This window comes from Passer montanus, unplaced genomic scaffold (assembly GCF_014805655.1).
Source record: "Passer montanus isolate IOZ18808 unplaced genomic scaffold, ASM1480565v1 scaffold25, whole genome shotgun sequence".
Classification (NCBI taxonomy): domain Eukaryota; kingdom Metazoa; phylum Chordata; class Aves; order Passeriformes; family Passeridae; genus Passer; species Passer montanus.
This window is the reverse complement of record NW_024367149.1, coordinates 2210270-2224542: the sequence shown is the minus strand read 5'-3', so window position 1 is coordinate 2224542 and position 14273 is coordinate 2210270. Positions and strand designations below refer to the sequence as shown.

General features: G+C 41.4%; 1 protein-coding gene across 20 annotated transcripts in view; it reads right to left on the bottom strand.

Moving 5' to 3' along the window:
* The window catches only part of PTPRF (protein tyrosine phosphatase receptor type F), a 378264-nt gene that overhangs the window by 193573 nt on the left and 170418 nt on the right, over positions 1–14273 (bottom strand). For all 20 annotated transcript variants that reach the window (XM_039711435.1, XM_039711443.1, XM_039711439.1 and 17 more), the window contains one exon: positions 1053–1198. In XM_039711435.1, the coding sequence (XP_039567369.1) occupies positions 1053–1198 (146 nt within the window). The remainder of the gene's footprint in view (positions 1–1052; positions 1199–14273) is intronic.

Genomic DNA, 14273 nt, shown 5'->3' with positions numbered 1-14273 from the left:
GAAAAAAATGATCACTATCTCCTGACACAAGTCATGCATCCAAACTGATGTGAACAGAGGTATGAAATTGCTCATATAAATGTATATAATATAGCATAGCCCTCTGTTAAGCCACAACAAGCACCAAATTCACTATAAAGGTTGTATCTACTTACAAATTAGAATGTTTAAATAGTTACTATACAAAAAACCTTTACCAGGGAAAAATAACAATGTAAAACAAGATTAAAATTGATTACTTTAATCAAGGTTTTCTGCTCACATATGAATTCATGATTAAAATTGGTGAGTTGAATCAATCCATTCTGGGCAGCAAAGTCATCTTGTGCTCCAGTCAGGAAAGCAAAAACATCAAAGACAGGGGATTAGAGGAAAGGCAGCAGAATTGTAGAAGGGTCACATTTGCAAGGGCAGTTTCAGAGAAGGGAGCCCAACACCAAAATGGAAAGGGGAGAAAAAGGTGGAGAAAGTCAGTGAAAATGTATTTGCTATGTAAAATATAAACCAAATTGGACCCCTTTTCAAAGATGTTTCTGATACCTGCTGTTCTCCCTTCCTTTCTCTCCTACTTTAGCTCACAGGGACGTCAATTAACCCTTCACCATTCCCCTTCCAAGTACCTTTGGGGGAGGGATGGCAGTAGCCATCACTTAGAATGATTTTCAGTAGTATTTTGGCATCTCACTTTTGAATTCAACTGGGGATTGCAGGTCAAAGAGGTGCCTTATAAATTCTGACAATGAAAAGAGAAAAATACTGCTAGATCCAGCTCTTATCTGCCATCCAATTCTCTGTAAGCCCCAGTCTCCCATCTAAAGGAGGATGTCCTGTTGGTGTGTTTCCAGCATCATGCTCAAAGGACACCACCTGCTCCACAGATTGCATTGCTGCAGGGAAGGAAGCCTGCTTTACACTGAAGCTTTACACTCTGTATTGAAGTGATGAAGAGATACCCAGGTTGCAGTGATGATTACTGTGCAATTAAGACCTGTGAGGATTAGATTGATCACCAAATTTTTGGGTTTGGGCTTTCTTTTTCTTTTGGTAATTACCTCAAACCGCTGAGAACTGACTTTCTTCCCCTTCTTCATCCACGTGATACGAGGTTTGGGCTCTCCTGTTGCCTGACACACAAAAGAGGCCACTCCTCCAGAAATCCCAATCTGATCTTCAGGAGCCTTCATAAACGTTGGCTTGCCTGGAAAAATAACCAAATCACCCCCATGAGGACATAACATCAGATAAGCATGGAATGTGTCATGTTAATTTAAATTATAAGATAACTGCTGCTCTTACTACAAATCCAGGTTGAATGGCCTCAGCCACACAAATCCAGTGTAGACTGCAACATGACAGGGACAGTTTCTGCTTGAGTACCTTTTTCTCCTAAAATGGATAAGGTCCATCTGGCTTGCCTATAAATGAGGGTATAGAAGGCTCCCCCCTGCCCCTTGGGCCTTCATTCAGGTATATGAAAATTTGGAACCATTTTACAGTTTATTTTCTAATAAATGGATTTTTACAGATTTATACCATACTCACAGCACTGGAAATTACAGAACAGCTGACACACCAATCCTATGAAATGTACCATATCTTGACATTAGTTTAACTGAAAGCTGTTAACATATCCGTAAAAATTAACAGATAGAGTTTTAAGTATACAAATAACAACCTTTAGTTTCATTTTAAATGTGGACTGACATAAAAATCCTACAGTTTAAGTATCTGGAAACCTGCAGTGGCTAGCCTATGCTTGTTAAGAGACTAATCACTAGAAATGAAAGTCAGCAAAGAAACCAAAATAGCATTCAGGCATGAAAGACTTGGCATAAATGAAAAAAAAAAGTACATAACATTTAAATAATTAATTAAAAATCTCATGAAAATAGAGCTGTGTCTTCAAAATTAACATAACGGATTCAGATGGGTAACAGTATAAATCCAGGTTGAATGGTCGTATTATTCTTCTGCACTTGCTGAAAATTTTACACTATGTGATCTGAGGATCATCTTGAAATACTGCTTTGTCCTCATGAGACACATTTGATAATCCCATATTGCCATAAAGCACTAAAACATTTAACTCCACAGGGAGAGTTAACAGAGTCCACCCATGATGCCATTCCACGCACAGGTCACACTATCACCATGTTTCAAATACAATTCTGATCAACCACCTCAAAGATGAACCTGACCTATAAACAGCAGGTCAGAGACAGCTGCTGGCACGTAGAAAGGAGCCTGAGTAAAAGAACAAACCTATTCAACCCCAAGATAACAAACCAATGACCTCAGCAGAGCTGCTGGTGATTCCACACCTTCACATTCCAGACACATCCATGAGTGTGTCCTTGAGACAGAGGGGCATGGCACCACTGCCTGTGAGGCGTGTCGGGGTGTGCTGCAAGATGGTCTTTGTGAGGAGAGTCAGGGCTGCCATGTGATGGACACAGATGTCCCACCATGCCCACACAGCAGGGCACAGCCAGGCTTGTCATGGTGGTGCCTCTGTAGTAATGGATTAAGAAAAGACAGAACACCTCATAGGTGTGAGGAATGAGGTAAAGAGTGAGAAACAGCCCTGTGAGCACCAAGCCAGAGGGCCATGAGGAGCTCCAGGTGCCTGAGCAGGTATTTTCCTGCAGCCCACAGAGACACCACGGTGAAGCAGGTATTTCCTGGCAGCCCACAGCCAGGCCTGCAGCTGGCTGAGGCCAACCCGCTGGTTTCAGAGTGAGGGACAAGGCCAGACCTGCTGTCACCACGTGGAGAGCCACCCAGCAGCTGAGGCCACCCACAGCAGAGGAAAAGAGGGGCTGGCAGTCCGCCACTGCGGAGGCAGCGGGACAGCAGAGCCCCCCAAAACCTGCAGCACCCCATGCTCCACACGGGCCGTGCTCGTGTGCTGGGGAGCCACCAGGCACCCCCGTGGGGACATGCCAGCCCCAACCGCGGCCGAGCTGGGGGTCACAGCTGAGACACTGCAGTGCAGACCTGGAGCTCTGCTGCTCGCTCAGTCTGATTTCCAAAAGGCCGTGGTGGACAGTGGATCCAGCACGGCCAACATGGCTTGAGCAGAAGTGGATACATGCTCTGCCCTCAACAAGCTTCTCCGAAGAAGTATCACAGACCAGGCCTCACCAGAGAAATTCCTCACGGAAGTGTACTGAATTTTGCCATCCTTGGTGTAGAGAGCCCCCAGGACTGTGCTCAAACCCCAGGAAATGCCTTTTAAAGACATGATGGCTGCTGTCTAAAGGCTTTGGCACATTGTCCTGACATGAACAGCAAGCAATTATTAAGTCTGCTTGCTTAACTGATGCTGATTCCACATATTTACTCATCTATAATCATGTCTATTTCTACTTAGTTTGTATTTACATATATCTCTGTTTATTCACCTCTCATCTATTCCAGAGAAATGTTAATTTACCATTCAGGCTGCTAGTGATGGCATTGTGATTGACTGTTTTGCTATGCAGTGTGCTGAGCTGATGTCTTGTATTGCACTTCAGCAGCTGATTTGGTTTTCTGATTTTCTGTTATTTACTCTGTGATCTTAGTAAAGTAGTGTAATTTTTTTCAAATGGCAAATACAGCAGAATCCAAAAACTTTTGTCCTTGAAGAATACAATGCAATTATATCTCTGACTTTATACTTACTCCCCAGCACATACACTGAGGACTTACTTTACTTCTGTACATTTAAAAAAGATCAATACTATTAAAACCAGAACAAAAGGAAACTGAACATTCACTTGCAGTAAAAGCTAAAAAACCTGCTGCCTTGATTTTACATTGTTGCAATGAACCTTTTTCCCCTGCACATTTGAGTGACACTGATTTCTGGAAACAATTTAAATCCTCCAAGACTGGTCACAAAGTACATCTGTACATAAACCAAATTCTCAGTCTGAGAAAGGGTATTTCTACAAAGGCATGTTAAACATTTCTATGCCCTGAAATTTTGAAATGGAAGGAAAGAACTAATTAAGCAAACCTATAATCCTGAGTCCTGGCCCCAGGACAATAGAGTCAGGCATGAGTGTATTTTTGTACTGATTGGTAACTGCTACAGCAAACCCCAAAATTCATCCCAATGAGAGCTAACATAAGCACAAGAGAGTATCCACTGAACTCCTGGTGTCTGTGAAAAATGCAGGTGAAGTGGACTAGACAATCTTCACATCTCCCCTCCAACCAACATCTCTCTAACTCTACTGCCCAGAGAAAGCTGCCATGAGACTATCACCAGTTACCTCCAAGGGGCAACACTGGGGAGAGGGCCAGATCATGGTACAAGCTGGTTTTTTTAGCCCATTTTGAGCATTTGCAGTTTTATGGTAGTGCTAGAAACACAGTCAGAAAAAATAAGGATGCACTGACAATAGAGAATAACCTACATGCTGTCCTTTCCCTCTCCTTAAGTTCAAAATGAGCAATTTCCATAGAAGATTATGAATGTATGAAGGTTTAATTTAACTGTTTGTTGCTCAAACATGCTACATATAAATACAGGGAACTGAAGTGTCTTTTGCAGTGAAAACCTGTCCTTTCCCTAATAACCTATGGAGCAAAGCTGAAGATTTTCTGTTGAAAGCTTAATGGGTGGGGGGAAAGGAAAAAGACCTGTTGTAGTTCAAAGACAAATCTCTGAACTACCAGCTTAAGAGAACCTCCTGAGCAAGTCTTGGATGACAGCAGGGAGAGGTGCTGGATGGCTGGGTGCCCATCACACCCACCTTCACTTACTCCATCACATGGAGTAACAACTCCAGACTGGCATAGTTCCCGTAAGTCCAAACTACTCCAGTCTTCCTCTCCCTGGGCTCTCTGCTCGGTGACAGATCCCTGGAGCACATTCAGGCCTCACACTCTGAACTAATTCTTGCTCCTCACTTCAAAAGCAAGTTCCTATTACACCAGGAATAGAAGTCACTGCTCTCACTTCTATTCACTCACAAGCTTCAGGCAGGAGAATGGGAAAACTTTCGCCTTCTTGGCTGAAATTTTCTCTTTTTGGTCTTTGCTCAAAACGAAATTATTCTAGAAAGCTTATGGGAACAACACAGTTCTGAGGAGGAAGACTGTAAAAAATAGAGTATTTCTTTCTCTTGCAAGAAACTGACTTCATCTTATTTGGCTGGGGGCAGAAAAATAACAACTTGCTCAGACATGCTCTCCATTGAGAAATTAAAACAAAAAAACAACATTTCAGAAGAAAAGGACTTTCCTTCCACATTTGGTAGTGTTGAAAAAGCCACTTGCCGAGCAAGCACAGATTTGTGGATAATCCTATAAAGTGAATCCCAAAGAGGGCCTCATGGCATGCAGGAGATGCTTGCAGAGATTTAGGCACACAGTGCTCTACTGAGCTATCCTGGAAAAATAGCAGAAAACTCATGCAGTGTCCTGAGCTGGATGTGTGAAGGGTTCAAAAGAAAACCTCCTTTGAATTATATTCTAAAAGGTCAGCGAGAACGTGCAAAGAAAGCCAGAGACAGCCAGGTATGCTCTAACCAATATGGCTGTTGTCTGCCCTTCCCCGCAAAAGAAGTGTGATGGGCTTGGGAGGGGAATCTGAAGCCCTCAAAGACAGAACCTCAGGTTTCCTGGAGAGCCACTCACACATTTCCTGCAGGATACTTCAGAGCCAGACACAACCATGAAGATGCCTCTCTCTCATCTGTATGCTGTATATAAAATCACCGGTGTTCCCTGCTATTCTGGAAAATTTGTTGTGAAACAATTCTTATAAATCAGAAAACCATCTCAGCACCTGTTTTAAAATCTGTCCTACCAAACATCTGTAGCAGAAGAGTAAAATTTCAGGTGCTGAAAATTCCCTTTTCCAGGTTTTCTTTTACCAGATAAGCTCAGAGTCACTTCATCACATGTGCTGTTTTTAGGCTGCGCAGCTTCTTAGTGGACTCAAAGGACTTTCCCAGGGAGAAAAGTGTCTCTTGTCAGATTTCCCTCAAGGCTGAGGACAGAGGGGTAGCCTCCCTCTAACCTGGCAAGGTGTCTTTTATACAAACCACGGTCTTTGAGGAGTAACATACAATCTGTATTACCCGACTTGAATACTAGCCAGATCCTTGAAAAACAGTGCTGGGTCCTGGGTATTTAGCACAGATGCTTGCATTTTGATTGCATTAGGCACACAATTGTCACATAAAATATGTTTCCTTGTAATAATATACACAAATGTTAACCTGTTTTATTTCAAAGACCCATAATTTTCTTGAAATAAATGGGAAAATTAAATGGAATCCAGATGCATTTTCAGGATTTAGCACCCACATCAAATATTCCTCATTCAAAAATTTTAATCCAGGGACTGGCAACATGATGCTCCTTCTGTTCCTGTGGATGCTATTTTTCCAAAGGGTCACATACAGGTTTGAGGAAAAATGTATTCTTGAACATGTCTACAATTAAGTGTTCTATGAACACCCACCTGCTGTGAGAGATTTTGAAGAAAAAAATCTCTGTCCTCATGGTACAAGTAGTGAGAACTCTAAATAGATGGGCAGCCAAAAATAAGACTTGTGTTGTAGGAGAGGGAAGCTTATATTTTTATCCGAAAGCTTTTATGACTTGAGCTAAATTAAGATTGGAAGCAGACTCCTCTGTGAACAAAAAAATTACAGTTGCAATATAAGATGAACTGGATAAGGACATACAATAGGCACAGGCAATTTTATTTAGGTGCCTGGCTTAAATGAATATTAAGAAATTACTGACACTGGAATGAACAGATGACAATGAAAACAGTTCCTGAGCCTGGAAATTGTGAAATTCAGGTTTAAATCCCTGCCTTTAACCTTCCCTGTCACATACACAAAGGCACAACTGTGCCTCACCTTCCTCTGTAAAACTAACCTGCTGTTCTCACATGGCTGCTGTCAGGATGAATATGTGAAAAATGATGATGTGGCTCAAGTTATAACACTGGGAAGAAACCAACAATGACACAGACCTTCTCATGTTCATGACTGACTTTGAAGTGGAAATGAAGTGGTCTAGAAGACGAAGGTGGCCCATGCTTTTATATACAGCTACAGTATTTCTCTTTCTTGGGTTCCTTTATGATTCTGAGACTGATATCTGTGCATGGATGGATGCTCACTGGAAAGATACTCTGGAGAAAGCTAATCAGTGATTCTTCTCCTAGGCATCCATTGCAGGGCAGGATATAAGTCAGTGGGCTCTCTAGCTATCCTTATGTTTAGTATCTTTATGCTTTCCTTGAAATATATCCACCATTATTTAAATGTAGTTCCTGCCCCTTTGTGATTAGCAGGAATATTGTTTGGCAAAATACAATTTTTCAAACTTGCACTTTTTATTCTTGGATAATTTATGTGTAGGAAGAGCCTGTTTGAGCCTTGTAATAACATTTCTTTAACAACAGCTTTGTAAAGCCTCTGTGGGTCTCAGTGTGCACAATCCTAATTCATTCGTTATTTCTCCTATTTTGGTTTTATTTCACTAAGATGACAGCACTTTGTAAATGAAACTTCTATTCTTTATTGTTTGGTGCAAAGTACTTATTAAATAAATGCAAATGTATGTGGTGAGGTGTTGCATGCTCAGATACTTCCACAATTTTCTTTTTATCCAGAATATGGATCATATCCCTTTCTCCCATCCACTTAAAAAAAAACAACCCACCACTTAATAGCATCCCAATCACAGAAAATGGCACTCCGAATTTAACATATTCCTCAGATCAATCTGAATTACAGGTTACCTCACGTTACCTGCATATTTCCTCTTTTTTATGATCTTATTTTGTTTTAATGCTTTAGAGATTCCCAACAGCTAGGACAAATGATTCTGCTATTTCAATCCAATTTTAGTGGTTGAGTTTTCCAGCTTCAAGTGTGAATGTCCATGATAATCAAATCTACAAACATTATCTCAGAGCAAGTTGCATTTCTCCTCGCTGCCTTCTCCTGACTTCCATGAAGTTACTCAGAGATAACTTCTGAGTTTGTACAAAATGAAATCAAATAAAGTGAATGATTAATATCCAAAATTCCAAGAAGTAGATCTTTTGACATGTTCAATGACCTCTGTAACTTTCAGTAAAAAGAAAAAAAAATCACATTACAAAAATAACAAAAGCAGTCATTCAGCAGAAGCTGTGCTTCTCCCTAAACACCAGCAGGAAACACACTGAACTAAGATTCAAGGCACTCATTTCAGCAGGCAGGATCCACTATGTTTTGTTTATCTGGAGTAAACTTAACTAAAGGAGAATGCAAGGATACATGCAAAGTTAAACATATACTTTATCAGTATTTGTAATGACTTAAGCTCAGAAATTCTGACAATCTTCAACTCTTGCTTCTTCACCATCTTGGCAAAGAGGCTCTTTCCTGAGCATAAGCCCAGCCTAAAGGCAAAGCCTTTGACAGGGCTGAAGTGTCTCTGCAGACACGCAGCAGGAACTCCCACAGCCAGACAGGCATTTTCAAGCCCTCTTCCCTTTTGCCAGCACAGGATTTATACTCACAAGTTTAAGTAAAGATCAAGTATTTTAAAATTTCTTCTTGAAGAAACACCTTAAAACCTCCTGTGCCCTGTGTACTTCTAGTTCATGTCTGGACAGTTACATACACATCAACCTCCACCAACAGAAACTCAGCCTTCCCTGTTAAATGCTGATGTTTGGATAAACCTGCTTATTCCACAGCAATATGGGTTAAAAGCCATTAGCTCACTCAAGTGTAAAGGCCATGATTACTGGATATTATTAAACTGCAGCAACAGTCTGTCATCATAGTATTCCACTTTAGTAAATTTCTAATTCTGTCTCTTTATGAATCATGGAAATTGTTGACAAAGTTTAAACGCCTAAAATTAACTGACGATACTGAACCAGAATTGTCTCAGGCAGCCATCACACGAGGATGCTGTGCAAGGCACATTCTGGGTGCTGATTTATTTGTGGAGTTTTATGCAGACAACTTAGACCTTAACGCAGTGGGGAGGTGGTTTTTCTCCATATCACATCTGCAGGGGGCCTACAGATTTTGCACACAGGGTGGCAAATTTTCTCTGTTATTTTTCCAGGCTGTTGTAATTGCAATGTCTTTCTCAAAGTGCCTGGCTAGCTATCAGTGTGAGCTGCTTTACATCTTAGTAAGAAAATCCCTAACTCTGGCTAATCCCTGGGCTTTGACTGACTCTCATCCATGGGAAGGGGGTGGGGGGGGGAAATAAATCAATCCCTCTACTATGACATCATTCTTATTTGCTTCCAATACCTGAAATAACACATAACCAAAAAAAGAAAAATATTCCAAGAAGCATGAAGCAGTCCTGCTTACAAGTGAAGAATACCGATTAAAAACAAACTAGAAAAGCAGCCCAGTAAAACATCCTTCTAGAACTTGAGGTTGCCTTCATTTCCCATCTTCTGCTTTTACGTTTCCCTAGAGCACTCGCAGCTTGTGTGTGAAGCCTTTTACATATTTTGGGGAAAAGCCAGAGCTATATATGGGTTCAGATTTAACTTCCCAGCATTTATACCAAGCATTACACAGAGCAGAAAAACAAAGTAGAGCAGAGAAACACTGCTCTAACTACAGACCTTCCAGCAGCCTAGCAGCCTCACAGAATGGTTTTCTGCTTTAATTTAAAACTGAAACCTGAAGTCAAATTTCCACCTGGTAATAGCTTAAAGGCACTTCCAATTAACTTGGTAATACACACTTTCTGAGTTAATAAATTTTTCAGCCTCTGTGTTTAATACAATTAAGCATTTGGGCCTTTGGCCTTAGACCTTATTCAGCCTGAGAAAGGACTGCAGGGAGACAGTCTCCAATTATCACCATTTACACAACATTCACTTAAGGGCTTTCAAATGCATACATATAGAACATTCATTTAATCATACACAAAATTCAGTACCTGAATTCAGGCTGCCTCTCTCTTGCACACAATACATACAAGGGACAAAACCCCCATCCAAGGGGCTCTAAAATCAAGTCATCAGCACACTGCCTAATGCAGCACAGAACCGCTGTGCTTGCTCCTAGCAACTTACTTTTCCTTCCATATCTGCATTTTGTTATTTGCAAATTTCTTCAAAACTTCAAAGTTAATAAAGCATATTGCATGGTGTAAAGAACCCGCTAAGATATGCAGAACCAGGAAACAGACAAAACTGAAATCTTGTGCTTGAAAAAACATGAAAATTAATTTTGCCAGCATGCCTACCACATTAAACACCTTTTTTTTTTACACAAAAGGATTAAAAGGTTTTAATTCCTTTTTTTCTAAGCAGCTAGTTCTTGATTCAGCAGTTCAAAAGGCTTTGCCAAGTTCAGTTTTTTCCTCTGCTTTTAAGAATTAAAAGTGAGTGCAAACCTTATTTTGTAAACAGATACCATAGTAGAATGATTCTAACAGAACTGGGAGCCAGAATAAGTGACCTCTTCAGAATATTTGTTACTAAAGCAAAGGCATTCTGGGCTCTCAGGAAGGGACCTGCATTTCATTTTAATGCCACTGTATGTTGCTCTGTCCTCCTCCTATAATAATGAACCAAATTCCTGCCTCATCTACTGGTAAAGATGAAGACTTGCTGCTTAATGATAGCAAGCACATGCTGGCACTTCTGTAATATAGTAATTTATTTTTTTTCCTATTTGTGTCAACTGTTTCATCATGCAGCAGCTGTAGTACAGTCTGCAGAAAACCAAGAAATATAATTTCCACATTTAAATGTTTACCAGAGCATGGGCCTAGATCCCAAGCAAAATACTCTCAAGTGGGGGAAAGAAGAAAGTAGATCACAGAATGTTCTGAGTTGAAAGGGACTCATCGGGATCATCAAGTCCAACTCTTAAGTGAATGGCCCACATAGGTATTAAACCCACAACCCTGGTGTGATCAGCACCATGCTCTAACCAACAAAGCTAATCTCAGGGTCTCAATCGTTTTGATACAGTCTTTCCTGAAATTCCTTGAAAAACAGGTCTCTTTCCCCATTAAAAGGCTTCCTCCAAGTCAGTCTCCTTGGAAGCTTGGATAGAGGTTCAAAATGAAGGTTTGAACACTTCTGGGAGACATCTTTGAGCATTTTTTACCCAGTAATGGTGTAGTTTTCCATGGCCAAATGAAGGCACAGAGCCTCACACAACTGAAAAGCCCTTGGAGCAGAGTTTCAATGTCAGGGCTACCACCTCCACCTGTGCTGACAGGAGGCTGCTGAGCAACTGCAACCCTCCACACTGGACAGACAAGGACCACACAGACTATCATAGCCACGATGTGCAGCACCCAGGGGATGCAGGGAGACTGAGATGCTGCAGAGCCAGGAAAACTCCAGAAGCCACTGTGTCCTGCCCAGGAACCACCCCTCAGCTCTCCCAAAATGACTCTATATGCACATGGAAAATCTCTGATTCCATATAACCAGATGGATGTCCAAATCCCACAGTTAAAGAGACCTAGTGGCAGATGTCAGAGATTTAGTTTTACAAGCTGCAACCTAGCTCTGCCCTGTGCACAGAGCAGGGCAGGTGCTTCATGCCAGGATATGCCTGGTTCCCTCCACCACCTAGGGCTTTCTGGTTCAGAAAGGACTGAGTTCTAGAAAAACATCAAAATGAATCACCTTCATGTTTGCTGCATTCTTGATTTAATTTTTCTAGCACCCATTCCTTGCTGTGTTATGAATTTAACAGATAAAATGAAAACCTCTTTTCACTTTAATAACTTTTCTCTGTGTAGACAATCAGCTCAGCCTCTGCTTCTAAACTGAGTTTCTTAAATCTCCAGCTACCAGGCATGGTTCCAGGTTTTATTTTTCTGTGGCCTTTTACTTGCACCAAACTTTTACATTATTTCACCCAATTATGCACAGAGTTGTAAGAAATGCAGAAAGCCGAAGTCCACATGGAGAAGTTACCATTTGCCATGCTGCAGAAAGTTGCTGTGGCCACCAGGTTTACGCTGAAGCCTAGCAGATCACGTAATGGGACCACAAGGTGCTGGGTTTGAACTTCCAGAGGTGGCTGAGGATGTGTGCACAGGTTGGAGGGTGCACTGCAGAGGAAAGGCTGCACACAGGACCTGTGGGGCTGGGGAGCCATGCCAGTGGGTGGCACTGGGGCTGCTGGGGAACCCAGCTATGCCACAGGCTCCACGGCAATGCACTCAGCAGGGACTGATCTGTCTAAAGGAGAAAAATCTACCACGTCATGAATTATCTCTTTTTCAGCACCTCTGACAATATCTGTGTCTCTGGGAAAAGGGAAAACCAGTTAACATCACCACCGCAGCAGGTATCTTGGCAAGGCAGCACAAACACTCCATCAAGGAGCGGGTATTTCAGTGTACTCTATTCTCACCAAGCCAGAACACTGCCTGCTACCCAGAAACAAACTTTCCTGGTTAAAAACAGGAAAGGAGCACATGTTAGATCTCCAGCTAACAGGCAGCCTGCCTCTCAGGTTTGGGGATGAACACATGGAAGGTTGCACATGCCACAAGAGCGAGAAGACAAGTACGCTGCTTACAGAGACTTGCCATATTTGTACTTGCCAGAAGTGCATTTGCCTACACCACTTAATTTCATTCTCACTGCTGGACAAAACTATCACATGCTACAAACTTAAGGGACAAACACATAGATGTCAAACCTGCAAGGTTCAGCTTGTTTTCAAGCTCTTTGTGGAGACTACAGAAGATATATTTAGAAAACAAATTTGTCTCCTAGAGTGCTATGTGTAAGTCTCTCTCACCCACTGTTGCTTTGTTGACTGAGTCCCAAGGTTCCTGGCTTCACACTCTATTTGCTGAACTAAAATCCAGACCAACAAAGAGGATGACAAGCTACCTCAGAGCAAGTTAACTGCACCTCTTAGGCTTTACATGCAAGAAAAAGAAAGTACTGTTTCACCTTGGGGATATGACATCCCAGTATGTTTTGTGAAGGACATACACTGGGCTAAAACACAAGCCTCCGTGAATCTCAGGCTTGAAAGAATGTCAGCCTCTCTTAACCTACTGCAAGTCAGCATATTCTACACCATAATGCAGCCTAGAAAGAACAGGATGAGACAAAAGAGCCTGTCCAATTATGCCTGCCTGAAGTGAATTTTATTAGTCGCTCAGGTCTATTAACAGTGAGGATAGCATACCTTTATATAGGCAAATGGATCTTGCTTAAGAATTACCCATGCAGGAATAATCTCCTGCCTATCACCAATCGCTGATTTTCATGTTGTGTTTTAAAGTCTGACTTGAAGGTAGGTGCCTGCCAACTCCGCTTGTGTTCTCCAAGAATAAATGTTTATCAAAGGGGGGCTCCTCATTTGCTGAGCTGGAATTAGTTACACCAACAGGGTATCAAATGGGTTGTTGCCTGTCACCGTTATCAAAGAGGAATTTGAAACACAAACTCTAAGCAGCAGCAACTGAGCACTGAAGATTGTCAGAGCAAGCATGACACGGGACAGCCAAAATGCACAGACACAGAGGGCTGGAAGAGGCTCTCAAGTACAGTCCTGTCCCACGGCCTCGCCAGGGCTGCAGTGCACAACCTCTTCTGTAAAGGGATCATGCGCCAGCTTAAAATAGGTTGGAGTTTCAACCACACTTTTCACTGGAAAACGGTTCCAAAATTATGGTCATGGAAACATAGTGGGGAAACAGACTGGTTTTTAAAGTCATTTGTTGTCACTCATATTCACTTGTTTGAGTACTAAACACAATCCTTTAGCTGAAAAAGGTTATGTTCCATCTCTGTGCCTTTTCTCTCCTTCCTCCAAAATGTACCTCAGATCCATTTTTACGCCCTTCTTAAAACAGTAAAATGTTTCTGTCTTACATAACCCCTGAGACTTCACAGACTAGAGATCTCATTTAAAAAAAAAAGAACCAAACAACAAAAACAAAAAGAGAAAAAGATACTGTGTGTTGATTCTTGCTTCATGCTTTCTTCTGATAGAATCCGTAATACTTTATCACCATCATCTTATTAAAAACAAGTATTTGGGCTTGGGCATCTCGAGATCACCATTCATCATGTTACCATCACCTTTTTTTCTCACTCCCTCTTTTTTCTTGCTTTAAAATTAACTTATTCAGCCGGATATGGCTTTTGTTAATTGTTCTGTATAACTTAAAATGAACCAAGAACCCATTCAGTCTTAGTTTAATTTACAATATCATGTTTATAATACCCTAATGAAATACCATTTCAAGCTTGAAGAAAACTGGCAGTTCTGTTGATCATGTGCAAGAAG